Here is a 17,005-nt window from a genome sequence, read left to right as displayed (position 1 = left end):
CGCCTGCGCCGGGACCAGCGCCGCGGGGATAGCTGACACTTCCTCACTTACACCTCCTCCCTCCACGCTGCCAAACAGGCCTACTTTGTTAACCTAATCAACACCCTCTCCTCCTGCCCTCGCCGACTCTTCTCCACCTTCAACTCCCTGCTCTCTCCCCCCCCTCCTCCACTCAGTACCTCACTCACCGCCCACGAGATTGCCACCCATTTCCGTAACAAGATTGACACTATCCGTAAGGACATTGTCAACTCGCAATCTACCTCCCCACCTAGCCTCCCCACCCCCGTCACCCCTTCTTCTCCCCCCTCCTCTGCCCTCACAACCGCACTGCCCTCCGCCTCTCCCAAGGCCCCGCCCACCGTAACCCCCCCTGCACTGCACTCCCTCAGCCCTGTCACTACTGAGGAAATCGTCAAGGTCCTCTCAGAAGCCCGCCTCACTACCTGCCCCTTGGACCCTATCCCCTCTCAACTCCTCCGGTCACCCCCCTCTTCCCTCATCCACTCCCTCACCCACATCTTCAATCTCTCCCTCTCTACTGGCGCATTCCCCTCCCCCCTAAAGCACGCACATATCACCCCCATCCTCAAAAAGCCCTCCCTGGATCCCGCGGACCCCAACAACCTCAGACCCATCTCCCTGCTGCCACTCACCTCCAAGCTCCTTGAACGCATAGTCTACGATCGCCTAAGCTCCCACCTTACTGACAATAACCTCCTTGACCCTCTACAGTCCGGCTTCCGTCCCCTACACTCCACTGAAACTGCCCTCCTCAAAATCACTAACGACCTACTAAACGCCAAAGCCAAGGGCGACTACTCTGTCCTCCTTCTCCTGGACCTCTCTGCGGCCTTCGACACAGTCGACCACCCCCTCCTCCTTAATAAACTACTCTCCCTTGGCATCAGAGATACTGCTCTCTCTTGGTTCTCATCCTACCTATCCCGACGCTCCTTCAGCGTCACCTACAATGGTACCACCTCCCCCTCCCCCTCTCTGTTGGGGTCCCCCAAGGCTCTGTCCTTGGACCCCTTCTCTTCTCCATCTACACCTCCTCCCTGGGCACACTCATACACTCTCACGGCTTCAACTATCACCTCTATGCTGACGACACCCAAATCTACCTCTCCACCCCTCACCTCACCCCCACTATCTCCGCCCGCATCACTCACCTCCTAAATGACATCTCAGACTGGATGTCGCTCCATTTCCTCAAGCTTAACCTCTCCAAAACCGAACTCCTCGTCTTTCCCCCCCCCCCCCGCGCCCCCCCATCCTATCCATCATCACCACCAACACCACTATCATTCCCGCCCCGCAAGCCAAAGTCCTTGGCGTCATTCTTGACTCGAACCTCTCCTTCCTGCCTCATGTCAAATCACTCACAAACACATGCAGGCTCCACCTCCGCAATATTGCCAAGATACGAACCTTCCTCACCCCAGACACCACCAAACTACTCGTACACTCCCTCATCATCTCACGCCTTGACTATTGCAACTCTCTTCTCATTGGCCTACCCCAGTGCAGGCTCTCCCCGCTCCAGACCATCCTGAACTCAGCGGCCAGACTCATCCACCTCACCACCCGCTCCACCTCTGCCACCCCCCTCTGCCTCTCCCTCCACTGGCTCCCCATTGCCCAATGCATCAAATTTAAACTTCTAATCCTGACCTACAAAGCCGTTCATAACACTGCCCCTGACTACCTCACCAACCTGATCCCCAAGTACCACCCTACCCGTACCCTTCGTTCCTCACAGGACCTCCTTCTATCCTGCTCCCTGGTCTCCTCCTCCCATGCACAACTGCAGGACTTCTCCAGGTCCTCCCCTATCCTCTGGAACTCACTGCCCCAATCCATCCGACTGTCGCCTTCCCTCCCCACATTCAGGCGCTCCCTCAAAACCCATCTCTTCAGGGAAGCCTACCCCACCCTCACCTAACGGCCATCCTCCCTCATTCCTCCCACCACTTCATCCCCCTCAGCCACTTCATTCCCCTCAGCCACTTCCTATTGTTCCACTTCCCCCTCCCTCCTAGATTGTAAGCTTGAAAGAGTAGGGCCCTCTTACCCCTCGTACGCTGTCTGTTTTTGTACTTTGCCATGTATTGTCCCCTCTATTGTACAGCACTGAGCAAACCCTTTGGCGCTATATAAACTCCATGTAATAATAATAATAATAATAATATACAGGTAACACAATGAGATTAGCAGCACTCCCTTTAAGAGACTGCTTCTAATCTCAGCTTGTTACCTGTATGAAAGACACCTGGGAGCCAGAAATCCTGCTGAATGATAGGGGATCAAATCCTTCTTTCCCTCATGAACATGCAGATCCGTCATCATTTGTTAGATGCATTTCTGCTGAATTTGTTGTTGTATTCTGTCTCTCAGTGTTACACCGAACATTCCATTGTTAGACCGATCATTTCTGTGTGAGGGGCGAACATTCCATTGTTAGACCGATCATTTCTGTGTGAGGGGCGAACATTCCATTGTTAGACCGATCATTTCTGTGTGAGGGGCGAACATTCCATTGTTAGACCGATCATTTCTGTGTGAGGGGCGAACATTCACCATCAGCAGGGGATTAGATAAATAATTTAACTATTTACTGTATATTTTATCATATTTTAACATGCATACACATTTAAAAATGAAATATACAGCTTTCTAAAGCGATTGCACTGTTGTGTATATGTCTACCGTGTCTATTATTTTTTTTAGGGGAATTAAGAGAAATGCAATTAAAAGCCTGTGCGTCTGTCAGCAATGCAGGTATGTGAAACCGGTTACTGTAACATTTATCCAGTCAATGCATTATTTGACTCTTTTTTTTTAAGTAGAATTCCAGCCCAAACCTAACTAGTCTTAGGCCCAGTTCACACTCCATGCGTTTCAGTTGCTTTTTTTTCTTCATCCAAAATGCACAGAAAGAAGGTTATATGGTTGTCAGTGTCATAGTTCACATCAGTGCTGGTAGTTCCGGTTGCAGAAAAAACAGTAGAACGGGTGGCATTTTTCTGCCCAGAACTGTCCTGGAATGTAGTAAAACACATAAAAAAATGCAACAGAATATACGGGAATGCATCGAAAACGCACTGGAATGCACATGCCCCTATTTAAATTGAAGAAAAAGAGAGTGGAAAAAATTAATTGGAATGCATAAAAAACAGCACTGAAACGCATCAAAAACGCGCATGCAGAAACGCATCGGGACTGTGTTTCTATAGTGTGAACCAAAGATAAAAAGATAAATAAACCAAGCGCTAGGTCTCAGTGAAGGAAGGGATGGCTAGCAGCTGACATAGGAAGTAAACCTCTAAAACTTCAAGTGGTACATAAATGGTAAAAATATGCAGCGCTAAAGATAAATGAGTAAATCCCCAATGCTAAAAAGTCCGATAAATTATGAAGCTTCTAGGTTAACATAACGTATTAACGTGACTTCTGTGATAAAACAACGTCTGGAAGACTGGAATGTTCGTGACTCTTGTGATGATAAACTGAGAGTAGATTACACTAACCGGATATATATGCAAATGAAGCATGGAGTAATTAAGACCTACTCCTAGTACTCTGGAAGTAGGTCACTGGATAGGTAGCTGTCATCTCCAAACTTGCCACTAGGTGTCATATCTCCCAGGACAGGCAAAGGTAGGAAATCCACAGACAGCAGCAGCAGCCAGATGAGGTGTTAACCAGGGATATCAGCCAGCAGCAGAACAGGATATATATAGAGCCACCTTCAAAAAAGGGCCCGGGCTCCCTCAATGGAAGGAAAGGAGCCACAGGCCAGAAGCTTTGATAGTGTAGCAGGGTTTTATTGGTAGAATAAAAACAAATGTAGAAACCACTTACAGGATGAGCAAAAGTTCACAGCCGTCCAGCAATGGCCATGCAATAGTTGAGGATATCTGGGGGGCACCTCCTTTGAGAACGTGCACAGCGCACGAAACGCGTCAGGAAGGTGCCCGCCAGATATCCTCAACTATTGCATGGCCATTGCTGGACGGCTGTGAACTTTTGCTCATCCTGTAAGTGGTTTCTACATTTGTTTTTATTCTACCTTCTGGCCTGTGGCTCCTTTCCTTCCATTGAGGGAGCCCGGGCCCTTTTTTGAAGGTGGCTCTATATATATCCTGTTCTGCTGCTGGCTGATATCCCTGGTTAACACCTCATCTGGCTGCTGCTGCTGTCTGTGGATTTCCTACCTTTGCCTGTCCTGGGAGATATGACACCTAGTGGCAAGTTTGGAGATGACAGCTACCTATCCAGTGACCTACTTCCAGAGTACTAGGAGTAGGTCTTAATTACTCCATGCTTCATTTGCATATATATCCGGTTAGTGTAATCTACTCTCAGTTTATCATCACAAGAGTCACGAACATTCCAGTCTTCCAGACGTTGTTTTATCACAGAAGTCACGTTAATACGTTATGTTAACCTAGAAGCTTCATAATTTATCGGACTTTTTAGCATTGGGGATTTACTCATTTATCTTTAGCGCTGCATATTTTTACCATTTATATAGTGTGAACCAGCCCTCAGGGCCGGTTCACACTCCATGCGTTTCAGTTGCTTTTTTTTCTGCATCCAAAATGCACAGAAAGAAGGTTATAGGGTTGTCAGTGTCATAGTTCACATCAGCTCTTGCAGTTCCGGTTGCAGAAAAAAAGTCAAACAGGTGCCATTTTTTCTGCCCCAAACTGTACTGGAATGCGGTAAAACACAGCGGAGTGTACTGGAATGCATCAAAAATGTACTGGAATGCACATGTCCCTATTTAAATTGAAGAACAAGAGAGGGGAAAAAATGAACTGAAATGCATAAAAAAACCACTGGAACGCGTCAAAAACGAGCATCCGGGAAAGAATCTGGACTGCATTTCTATAGTGTGAACCGGCCCTTAAAAATGTTCCCTTCCCCCTCTAAACACTTGCTGACTAACCTGTATAAGAAAGGTGTATATACAGTACTTACCTATTTTCAGGCTGCTCCAGTATGGTCATGTGATCCGGCTTCCCCATGTCAGCCAGTTGGCACATATGGCCCTGGGACCATGTACTGTATTATTGGGGGGGGGGGGGTTGCCTTCCTCCAGATCAACTGTGGATATTATATGCTGTATGGAGGTTTCCTATATATTTTTTTTTGTTGTCGGTTGAAATAGATGGACTTGTGTCTTTTTTTCAACCTGACTTAGGGCTCATGTACACTGCAGCTGATAAACTCACATTTAGGAACTGTTCAGCGTTTTTTTCAGCAGCCCCTGAACCCTCCCTAATGTTTCCCTAAGTGTCCGTGTACACATCGTCGTTTACAGGCAGTTGAGTTTGCAGTCGTTTTTTTGAATGCAACAAACTTGCTTTCAGACGTCGATTTATTATCAGCGTTTCAAACGTAAACGCAGCTAAATGCGGCAAATCGCGTTTATAAGCGTTTGTGTTTGAATTTTTTTTTTTACTCTTCCAGTTCCCGATGCTGTCCGGAGCCTTTTTTCATCATGAAAAATGCATGCAAAGTTTTTTCAAGGTACTCAGATGGACAAAACACTGAACACAGGATGTTATTACCAAGCTGGTCACACATTGTAATGACCAATTCACACCTCAGACCTCTCCCACCCTTGGAAACAAAAGATAGGTTAATGACCATTCACACCTCAGACCTCTCCCACCCTTGGAAACAAAAGATAGGTTAATGACCATTCACACCTCAGACCTCTCCCACCCTTGGAAACAAAAGATAGGTTAATGACCATTCACACCTCAGACCTCTCCCACCCTTGGAAACAAAAGATAGGTTAATGACCATTCACACCTCAGACATCTCCCACCCTTGGAAACAAAAGATAGGTTAATGACCATGCACACCTCAGACCTCTCCCACCCTTGGAAACAAAAGATAGGTTAATGACCATTCACACCTCAGACGTCTCCCACCCTTGGAAACAAAAGATAGGTTATTGACCATGCACACCTCAGACCTCTCCCACCCTTGGAAACAGAAGATATGTTAATGACCATTCACACCTCAGACCTCTGCCGCCCTTGGAAATTTTCCCACCTCAGACCTCTCCCACCCTTGGAAATTTTCACACCTCAGACCTCTCCCACCCTTGGAAATTTTCACACCTCAGACCTCTCCCACCCTTGGAAACAAAAGATATGTTAATGACCAATTCACATCTCAAATTCCTCATGCAGACCCCATGCCAGGTGGCCTTAATGACTCCCTCCTCCAGACACCTTTCCCACCCTTGGAAACAAAAGAAATGTTAATGAGCAACTCACACCTCAGCTAATCTCAACACATACTGCTGTCTCTGCTTCTACTCTCTGTATTCCTCTGAAACAGCCTGAAATAGTTCATAATGTAATGCTTTGCAGTGCCTTCTGAGCATCTGGAAGGTTTTCATGTGCTCATCTTTAAAAAACGCTTCTAAACGTAAACGCGTTATGCAATTGCAGCTAAACAGACGTTTAACCAGCGTTTTCCAGCAGTCAGTTTCCAACGTTCAGAAACGTCCCGTGTACATGGGGCCTAACTGTGTAACCAAACAGGAATAGAAAAAGGAATACTGGGAAACATAGCATAACAGCTTAGATTAACGTACAATCACAGATCCTGAAGAAGGAAGAGCGGACAATACATGGTGTAACAATATATTTTCGTACTTGCAGGTTCCTCCTCAGAGCACTTTGTAGATAAACATTATGAAAAGCTGGTCCAAAATGTGGTCAATGTAAAAGAAGTTCTGGATAAACTCAAAAACCTTCTGACCAATGAACAGCGTGATATCGTGAGTTGTGAGAAGACGTCCCAGAACAAGATGAGAGAGTTATTCAGGATTGCCAGAGGTTGGGGAGACGATGGCAAGAGCAAGCTACTCGAGGTTCTAAAGAAGACCAACAAGCAGCTGATTAACAGTTTAGAAGGACAATGAAGTTGTGAGAATGTTCAGACATTTATTTCATTTTAGGATTTTCAGCTGATTTATAGCAAGGTTACCTCTTAGATTGTAAGCTCCAAGGATCAGGGCTCTCCTAACCCTCTTGTATTGAACTGTATTGTCTCCCGTTATATTGTAAAGCGCTGAGTAAACTGTTGGCGCCATAAATCCTGTATAATAATAATAAAATAATAAAGGTTACACCTAATATCATAGAGCCATTTCACCCAACCTACATACAGCTGCTCAGGTTAAACATCTTATTATATCTCCATGTCGGGATGTACAACTGGCCCAATGGCCAAAGAAAGGATTCTCAACATTCATCCTGCTATCCTAACACAGGGAATAAACCCTTTCAGTTTTGGATATTAACAGCTTTCTGACCGCCCTACCCATATGGAAGAAAAATATATTTGAAATCTGAAGAATACATTTGAAAAAAATATATTTTTAAAAATATTTTTTTTTTAATGTTCTTCAGATTTTTTTACCATATAAAAAAAGTAATTTTAACATATATTTTTACATATATTTGTAAATGCATTGCAATTTAGATTTGTATTATTTTGTAATTAACATTTTTATTGAGTTGTCACACGTATACATGAAATTGTGAAAAAAACAGAAAGAGAGAAAAAAAAGAAAAAGAGGTCCTTTGATGATAAGAACATATAAAAGGTAAAAAAAGAAAAAAAAAAAAACATAGAATGTCAATAAAGCAACAGTGGAAAGGCATCCCATGGGTTCCATATAGTTTCAAATATGGTTACAGAGCTGGCATGGAGAGCGGTTAGGTATTCCATGTCTCTAATATCTGTAGTGATCTTAATGTCAGTAGTGAGGGGTGTGTGGAAGAGAGCCAGCACATCAGAATGCTTCTCCTGGCCGCAGCCAGAACATGTACGGAGAGTTTCCTGGACAGTTTGGGGATGCCTGGGAAGGGTAGGCCCAATAGAAAGTAAACGGGTTCAAAAGGAAGGTCGGTACGTAGTAGAGAACGTAGCAGGGACCATACATCCTCCCAAAAGGGAATGATGGACCTACATTCCCAAAAAATATGATTATTATTATGCAGCATTTATATAGCACCAATAGTTCACTCAGCGCTGTACATTACAAAGGGGGACAGAACATGTGACAGAACAATACCAATACAATGCAAAACATGAGGGGATTGAGGGCCCTGCTCTTTCGAGCTTACAATCTAGGAGGGAGGGGATGGTGGCACAGGAGGAGATAGCTGTGGGGGATGGAGTGGTTGGAAGAGTGGAGGAGGTCGGCAAGTTAGCAGGGGGTGGGGTAGGTTCCCTGAAGAGATGGGTTTTCAGGGTGCGCCTAAAGGAGAGGAGAGTAGGTGATAGTCTGATGGATTGGGGTAGGGAGTTCCAGAGGATGGGTGACGCCCTGGAGAAGTCCTGGAGGCAAGCATGGGAGGAGGAGACCAGGGAACTAGAGAGAAGGAGGTCTTGTGAGGAGCGGAGGGTGCGTGTTGGGTGGTACTTGGATATTAGGTCGGTGATGTAGTTCGGGGCAGTATGGTGGACGGCTTTGTACGTCAGTGTTAGGATTTTGAATTTTATCTGTTGGGCAATCGGAAGCCAGTGAAGGGATTGGCAGAGGGGGGTGGTGGAAACGGAGCGGTTGGTAAGGTGGATGAGTCTGGCTGATGTATTGAGGATCAACTGAAGCGGGGATAGCCTGTGGCGAGGCAGGCCAGTGAGGAGGGAGTTGCAGTAGTCGAGTCGTGATATGATGAGGGAGTGGATGAGCTGTTTAGTGGTTTCTGGGGTTAGGAACGTGCGGATTTTGGCGATGTTGCGGAGGTGGAGTCTGCATGAGTTTGTTAAAGATTGGACTTGGGGCTGGAAGGATAGGTTGGAGTCAAGATGGTGGCATTGTTGGACGTGATGGAGAAGTCAGTGGGGGGTGGTGTCTGGGCTGGGGGGGAAGACTAGGAGCTTGGTTTGGAGAGGTTCAGTTTAAGGAAGTGGAGCGACATACAATCTGATATGTCGTTCAGTAGGCTTGTGATTCGGGATCGTTATGATAAAGGGATCCTGATTCCCTCCCACATCGCCAGCAGGCAGGAGAAGCACTCAGGTTACAGGCATGGAGTATATCAGGTGTTCTGTACCAAAACATCATGATTTTATACAAATTTTCCTTATAGACTAGGCATATGGAAGATCTAGATGCGTTTTCCCATATCTTTCTCCACTGCACCAAATCAATGTCACAGCTGAGAGATTGGGGCCATTTGCGCATATAGAGGTGGGTGTCATTGAATAAGGGATAGGTGTCCATCCAAATGGCAGCTTATATGTAGTGGAGATTATGCCCCTTTGATGTGGTCCCTGTATAAATAGACGCTCAAAAGGAGTAGGCTTCTCAAGGGTCAAAGAGGGTGACAAGGTAGAAAGGAAATGGTGTATCTGTAAATAGACATAAAAATGCTGTGGAGGTAGATGGGCTTTTTTCTGGATAACAGAGAAGGGTTTAAGTACCCGAGTCACCGGGTGGACCAGATGGCGCAGTTGGAAGAGATCGGCTGAAGCCCAAGGGAGCATTTGGGACATGGCCAGACTGTCCGGAAGGATGGGATTAAAAAGAACATTTGTCAAGGGAGAGCAATCAGAGGCCAGCGCAAATTTAACCTTGCATCTCTTCCAAATAGACAGGGAAAATTGTATAGGTCTGTGACATAAATGAAAGATTCGGGTAGTTGAGATGTGATCTGTAGAAATGTGTCATTGTATATCTAGCTTAGTTCCATGTTATTAAAGATAAGTTAAGTGTTCAGTCAGATACATATGGCCACCAATTAGCATCTGAAAGGACAGAGCAGCTTCTAGGCTGGAGGTGACACCTAGATGCCAATAAAACATTGCCACCTATGTAGTCAGACTTTGCCACCTTCTTGAAGTTTAAAAGAGGAGCTCCAGCCATTTCAGCTTCGTGAAGCAGTAGGAGACCAGGAGTGGCTCCGATGTGTCTGGGAGCTCTGACTTATATCATCAGATCAATGGAATATATTTCATCTCTCTTAAAAGCTAAAATATTAGTTGCAGAGAGATGAAAATACTTTGTTCTGATTGGACGAACTGTAGGCTACATCTGCATGTAAAACTGTATTTGTAGCCTCTGTAGGATCCCAGAGAAACACAGAAACTGGTTATATGGTGCCTGATTGTGACAGCTGAACAGCGATTGGTAATGTCGTGATCGGACTGATGCGCTGGTGTTGGAAATTCTATCCCTGACTTGCCTGTTCAAACCGTTCCTGGTCCAATCAACTTTGGGCATTTCAGAACCCAGAATGTCCTGTGGGCTTGTACAGGAACACCCCCCAGGGTTGATTGGCCAAGGTCTAATGTCCATCCTACGTCCATATTTCAATAAATTGAGGACCCCGAGATATGGACGGGGTGATTCGTACGGAGCCGGTTCTATTTGACTGGCGAATCGCGGACTTTCTCTGACTTGCTCCAGTCGCAGGATAACTCTTGGTAAAAGTTTTTATTTCTGTTTTTATTCCCTTTTATTTTATTAGTGAATAGCCAATTGTGTGTCTTTTTGCATTTTCTGTAATTGTTTTTTCTTTGTACATATTTTATGCACTGCCCACTTTGGGGATATTAAATCATAAAATTAATAAGTGACTTCTGTGTACTAAGCTCAGGCTCATATCTCCGGAGAGATTGTTGTATTGCAGTGTCTTTATACGCTCGGTCAGGTTCATTGCCTATCTGTATGCAATTGCACTGCGTGTTGGCAGATTGCATGCAGATTGTAAAGTAGCAGATCTGAAAGATGGAGATCTGTGTGGGTGTGGTGGCCCAGCAGACCAGTTTGCGGACAAACTGTTGGGTGGTGGCAGGCTACCGTTTGTGGTGTGTCTGGTGTGGGGGTGTGTGGACAGTGGAAGAGTGATTAACACCAGGGTTCTAGCTTGTAGGATAGCTGGAGATTTTTTTTATTAAAAGAATCTTGCAACCAGCAAAAAAAACATTTTTTTTTTTTTTTTTTTACAAAAATACATACAAATAAATAAATAAATACAAAATCCATAGTTCTGGTTACAACTAAATAGAAAAAACTATCTGGTTACATCACCGTCCTAACTAAAAAAAACATACCAACACAGGAAAAATAAGCAAGAAGGACTACAAGTCTCCAAAAGAAGCAACTAGAGGCCGTTCTGGTCCTATACAGAATAAAACAAATAATATGTACAAAATATTCAAAAGAAAGAAAGCAGTAATTAAGCCATTGGGCCCATCCGGTAAAATATCAGGCCTTTATGGCCTATTTATGGCGACAGCATCAGAAAAATACCCAAAAACCCATACTGAAAGGAACATTAATCCAGGCCTTTACAGCCTATCGGGCAAAAAGGCCTTTATGACCCTATCCAATCTAATATAAAAGGGACACTAACAAATACATATAGCAAAGGCTAAGAAACATAGGTCTTCAGATGCATGTAGCCTCTCTTCAAAAGGACTTCTTCAAAATCTAAGGGAGTGAAAACACAGAGTAAAAGAAGAACAGCATCCTCACCCAGAGATCAACAGATCACGGCTACAGACCTGATATTCCTCCACGCCTCTATCCAGGCCCTTCGCCGCAGTCTGTCTTTCTCATGACCCCGAACTTTCCCAACTTCACCAAGAATGTCATACACCGCCACCGAAACAGGAAGGACTTTCTGCCGAATGGAAACCTGTCACCGTGCGTTTCAAGTGTAGTAACGGACCACTAGACAAACTAGAAAAAGAGTGTCAAAATCAAAACCCACACGTCTTTCCAATGCCCCATATACCCACTCTGCATAAGACATGCAGTGCAGGAAGGGGATGTCTAGAGCCCTCCCCACCTCTTTGTATACCTCTATATTGAAAGAGCACTGAAGCAAGAAGTGGTCCATAGTGTCCACTTCACCCCCACATTCCGTCCTTGGACAACCACGGTCATCCAGAGAACGGTACTTCAAGTTCCCTCTCACATATAGTCTGCCATGGAACGTGAGCCAGGCCTGGTCCCTAAACCTTAAGGGAATCCTTTCCATATTTATTAATCTCAGACCCTCCCACAGACTATGGCCTGGGCAATCCTTCAAGGCCAGAGGTGCGTGAAAGGCGGTGGCCATGATCCTCTCCCTGAGAAATTTCCCAGGAGGCGATCTGACCTCCTCCGCCGTCACACACCACCGCCTAAGTATTTTCAAACTCTGGGCGACACAAGCCGGAGCTTACCGTGCTTGACTCTCAGGCTTCACACTGGCCCCCCACTCTCCCAACAGCTCAGAAAGGGTTTAAACCAAGTCCAGAACAAACCTACCCATGCAGGCGGCTTCTCTTTCAGCATATTACCAAAATGATGTTTTACAAACATAACAGAGATGAAAACAATTGGGCTGACCATCCCTAGGCCACCCTCCCGCCTGGATCGGTAGGTCACATTCAGCTTCAAGAGGTTCAGCCTGTTCCCCCATAATAGCAGGAAGAAACAGCTGTAGACCCTCGTATAGAGAGACTCTGGCAAGAGACAAACGTAACTGATGTACAAAAAGATCGGAATCAGGTAGGTCTTGATCAGATCGACCCTTTCCCTTCCAGCATCTCACTTTAACCTCGGCATCAGACAACCTGGCTTCCCAGTTTTGTTTACCATAATCATCGGGGCCCAAATGTGATGCCTAACACTTTGATCTTTGGCTGGGGCACTGGGAAGGCATCCGGAAGCGAGAAGTTCTCACCTTCCCTACCCATCCAGAAAACCTCACACTTGTCATGATTGGTCTTGGAGCCTGATGCCTCCGCATACTGCTCCATCTCTGAGACCACCTCCTGCGCCTCATCAGTCCCAGAGATGAAAACAGACATGTCATCAGCATAGGCCACGACCCTCAAAGTCAGCCCACCAGTAGTGCCCACCGGCACCCCACCCAACGCCCCGCCATCTAGCCTTCTGACGAAAGGGTCAATGGCAAAGGCATAGAGCAAGGGACTCAGCGGACACCCCTGAGCCAACCTCGAAAGGCTGCCCAACCCAACCATTGACCAACATGAAGTTCTCCGCCCCTTCGTACAATGTCTTCAACCAGCCAATAAACCTCCCCTCCAGGCCATATCGGTCAAGGAGTTGCCAGAGGTACTTGTGGTCTACCCGATCAAAGGCCTTGGCTTGATCCAGTGCCAGCAAATACTTCCCACTGCCATCAGCCCTGCATCGCTCCAGAACCTCCCGGACAGCTAACACCGCTGAGAGTGTACTTCTGCCCTGAACCGAACAGTGCTGATGCTGTGAAAGCAACCCATCTGCCACTGACGACAAGCGCCAGAAGAGGATCTTGGCCAGAATCTTCCTATCGACATTGAGAAGGCTGATGGGGCGCCAATTCTCAATCATCGAAGGGTCCTTACCCTTTGACAACAAGATCACAGCCGATTTCCTCATGGAGGGAGTGAACCCTCATCCAGACAGTTATTGAAGATCTCCGCAAGGCGAGGTGCCAAGCTGGACTTAAAAACCTTAAAGAATTCTGCTGTCAAACCATCTGGCCCAGGTGTCTTCTTAATGGCCAGACTATCTATGGCTTTGGCAACCTCTTCAGCTGTGATCTCACCTGTCAAACTTGTGGGCAGAATGTTATTTTCTAAACCTGGCGTAGACTCCAAGAAGCTTGACATCCTTGCCTGGTTGAGGTGCTTCTCCCCCAAAAGATCCTCAAAGAACGCCCTTGAGACCTCCAAGATTCCTGACCTGGATTTTGTCAGGGATCCCGTACTATCTCTTAGACTGGTGATTGTTTTAATCACTACACCTTGCTTGCAGTTCTGGTAAGGGTCAGGCGAATGGTACTTCCCATAATCCCTCTCCAGAACCAAGGAGGCATGCCGATCGTACTGATATTTATTTTCTGAGGAGAAGTTTAACCTCTGAGGTTGCCCCAGAATCTCCACCATCAGAGACAAGGCAATCAAGCTTCCTCTGTAACTGTTGGTAGGCAATGTACTTATCAAACTGTTTTTTCTTACCTAGGGCCTTGAAAAACCTGCCAATCCGCACTTTGGTAAGCTCCCACCATTCCGACTTACTGCCACAGAAATCCAGGATGGTCTCCTGAGCTTGAAAAAAATCCTCAAAGGATCGTCTCACCTCCTCATCGTCCAGCAGAGCCGAATTCAACCTCCAGACACCTCTCCCCTTCAGTGGCGTATCTGAAACATTTAAAGACACAGTCAGCAAAAGGTGGTCGGAAAACTCCACCGCCTGACACACAGGTGCCGAGAAGGCGGAGTCCCCCTTTAAAAAAAACCCTATCTATTCTACTCTCACTTCTACCTCGCCTAAAAGTGAATCCCGTGCTGTCTGGGCTGCGCTTAATTAAGGCATCCTCCAGACCTGCTTCCCTGACTATCGCATTTAGAAAAACGCTGTCATACTCCAGCCTGTCATTGGAGCCCTTCCTGTCCTTCAGCCTAGTGACAGTATTAAAGTCTCCTCCAAAGACAACTTGCCAGGACGTAAAAAGGAAAGGCTTAATCCTTGTAAAGAGGCATTTCCTATCCCAAGTAGACTGGGGACCGTAGATGTTAATGAGCCTTAGCTCTTGCCCCTTCACAAGGACGTCTAAGACCATACACCTTCCAACCTCCACCTCGATGACCCGCCGACACTTTACCATGCCGGTAAAAAGCACCGCAACTGTATGGCTCGGCCGCAAGAGACCAGAAGGAGGGACCATACCTCCACTCCCTCTTTGCCAGATGGACATCCGCAAGACTGCTGAGCCGGGTCTCTTGCAAAAACAAAACATCAGCACAAATACTGCTGAGCAAAAATAAGGCCACACTTCTATCACCTACAGACTTTATGCTGGCAACATTAATGGTTGCCACATTTATCGGAGCGGGAACTGCCATCAAGGTAATTGAGATGGTCGTTTCTTAACCTTAGTCTTCCTCGGCCTAACCGGAGACCTGTCCCTTTTTTTACATCTTGCCTCCACATCCTCCATAGGGGAAAGGGCATCTCCAGAATCACTCCCACCCCCTGAAAGGATCCCAAACCTATTGGAAAAAAATTCATCCTCCACCTCCAAAGAGGATATGGAAGATGCGGGGGTCAACACCACAATATTCTTCCCTTTCCCCACCACCGACCATCCCTCCCTCTCAACTCTATCTGTCCTATTTCTTCCAGGATCAGGAATTGCCTGATCCACCCTCCCTTGACCTCCCTCAGAAACCGCCTTGCCCTTTACAGGGTCTTGACGGAGTGGTAGTAAAGTTGGAGGGGGTGTTACAGAAGGCGCCTTGGGCACACACTTAGCCCCAACACCCCGATTCTTCTGGGCAGGGGGCACAGGAACACTAGGGGTAAGGGTAGACGACACTGGGGAAGACACAGGGAGATGAGGAGACTTTACAGAGGGGACAGTCACAGGCACACTAGGGGATACAGTAGATGTTACAGGTACCTGGGTGTCAGGGCTCCAGGGTATGACCAGAGGTATGTGAACTGACACAGGGAAGCGCAGGCTTCAGATATGTTATAAACAATACGATTTATTAACACTAACAATACATAAACGCAGTGCAATACTAAAACATAACAGTGCAAACGAACCAAACCACCCACAGATAACAATACATACAATGCAAGCGTCGTCAGGCAGGCCGGGTCAATAACAATCGGGCAGGTAGGAACAGGAGGAGCAGGGAGAGAGTAGTCAGGTCACGAGCCGGGTACAGCAACTAACGGGCAGGTAGGTACAGGGGGTCAGGCAGAGATTGGTCGGGGTCACAAGCCAGGGATCAAACAGGAGAAGTCAGCAGAGGTCCGGATCAGGCAGGGTCAGTAACGAATCAGTCAGACAGGAACAGGAATGCAGGTAACAAGATACAGGGGCCCATAGCAAAACACACACCAAGGCCCAGACTGCAGGTCTGGCCATCCCTTAAATACACCTGTAATCAGCCTCAGGTGTTTTGGCTGACTGCAGGGTTGAGTCTCTGATTGCTGAGAGCACCCGTTGGCCAGCCCTGGTACTGCAGCCCACAAGGCAGGTGAGTCCCACCATTACTGGCAAGTCCATTCCTGACACTGGGTACTTGTCTTGGCAGAATCGCCAGGGGGAGGAGCTTCTGTGCCCCTCTCCTCGGCCTCCATCCTATCCAGCTCTTCCTCTAGCCCAGGTAAATTATGAAGTGCCTCTGGGCACCGATTGTACGAGTGCCCTAACTGTAGGCACAGATTGCACCGAATGAGATTGCACTCACGGGCTGAGTGACCGATACCCTGGCACAGCGAGAATTTTATGACCTCGCAAGTTGCAGCAAAATGCCCTTTATTGCCACATCTGTGGCAGACCTTTGGTTGCCCGTCATAGAAGACAATAAGTCGGTCTCTACCAATAAAGGCTGATGTGGGTAGATGTTTCACCCTGCCTTCTTCCACATTCAATCTAACTGTAGCAGTCCACCCCCCAGTCCAAATTCCCCTATCATCCACTATTTTTCTAAGGGGGGCTAGTACATCCCCACACCTCCCTAGCCACACTGCTATATCCGCCGGTGGGATTGACTCATTACGTACCAGTATAGTTACATTTTTAACCAACGCCTGTCTGGACACCACCTTTGGTACAAGCCCCTCCCACCTGGGGGTCCCCTTACATTCATGCTCATATTTTATCCAGAATGTGTCCAGCCCTTCAGCCCTCTGAAAGGAGATGTCATACTCCCCCGTCCCTACTGGAGCTATGAAAGCAAAAATGTCAGCAGCTCGGAACCCCATCTCAATTATTCTATCAACTACCTCCCTTCTGATGGGGGGGGGTTCCTACCCTCCCACCGCAGCTGCACCACATTTCTCCTCTGTGCCTGCACCCCTGATCCCACACCCTGCGCAACAGGCGCACTCACAGAATTCCCTCCCCTTCTCAGGGCAGCTGAGTAGCTCAAGACTCTTCCTGCATCAGGAGCTGGGGGGCTAGGGGGGGAGGATGGAGCCGGGGCTGCGGTGTGGGTGGGG

At 46.9% G+C, this 17,005-nt stretch overlaps 1 protein-coding gene and 1 long non-coding RNA gene across 2 annotated transcripts in view; one reads left to right on the top strand and one right to left on the bottom strand.

Moving 5' to 3' along the window:
* LOC149432660 (NACHT, LRR and PYD domains-containing protein 1a allele 5-like) overlaps positions 1–7,382 on the top strand; it is a 23,056-nt gene extending 15,674 nt beyond the window's left edge. Inside the window, exons 3-4 of the mRNA XM_089665081.1 lie at positions 2,734–2,784; positions 6,693–7,382. Coding sequence (XP_089521207.1) covers positions 2,734–2,784; positions 6,693–6,955 — 314 coding nt within the window. The 3' untranslated portion in view covers positions 6,956–7,382. The remainder of the gene's footprint in view (positions 1–2,733; positions 2,785–6,692) is intronic.
* LOC149432659 (uncharacterized) lies at positions 6,661–17,005 on the bottom strand. Its single transcript, XR_016308982.1, has 5 exons — positions 16,897–17,005; positions 14,126–14,187; positions 11,554–11,731; positions 7,021–7,131; positions 6,661–6,907 (listed from the first exon to the last, which is right to left on the bottom strand). It is a non-coding gene; the product is annotated as an uncharacterized LOC149432659 (long non-coding RNA).

The sequence above is a fragment of the Staurois parvus genome, unplaced genomic scaffold, assembly GCF_062004578.1.
Source record: "Staurois parvus isolate SC_StPar_1 unplaced genomic scaffold, SC_StPar_1.0 ptg002119l, whole genome shotgun sequence".
In the NCBI taxonomy this organism is placed as follows: domain Eukaryota; kingdom Metazoa; phylum Chordata; class Amphibia; order Anura; family Ranidae; genus Staurois; species Staurois parvus.
This window is presented reverse-complemented; position numbering and strand designations above follow the sequence as displayed.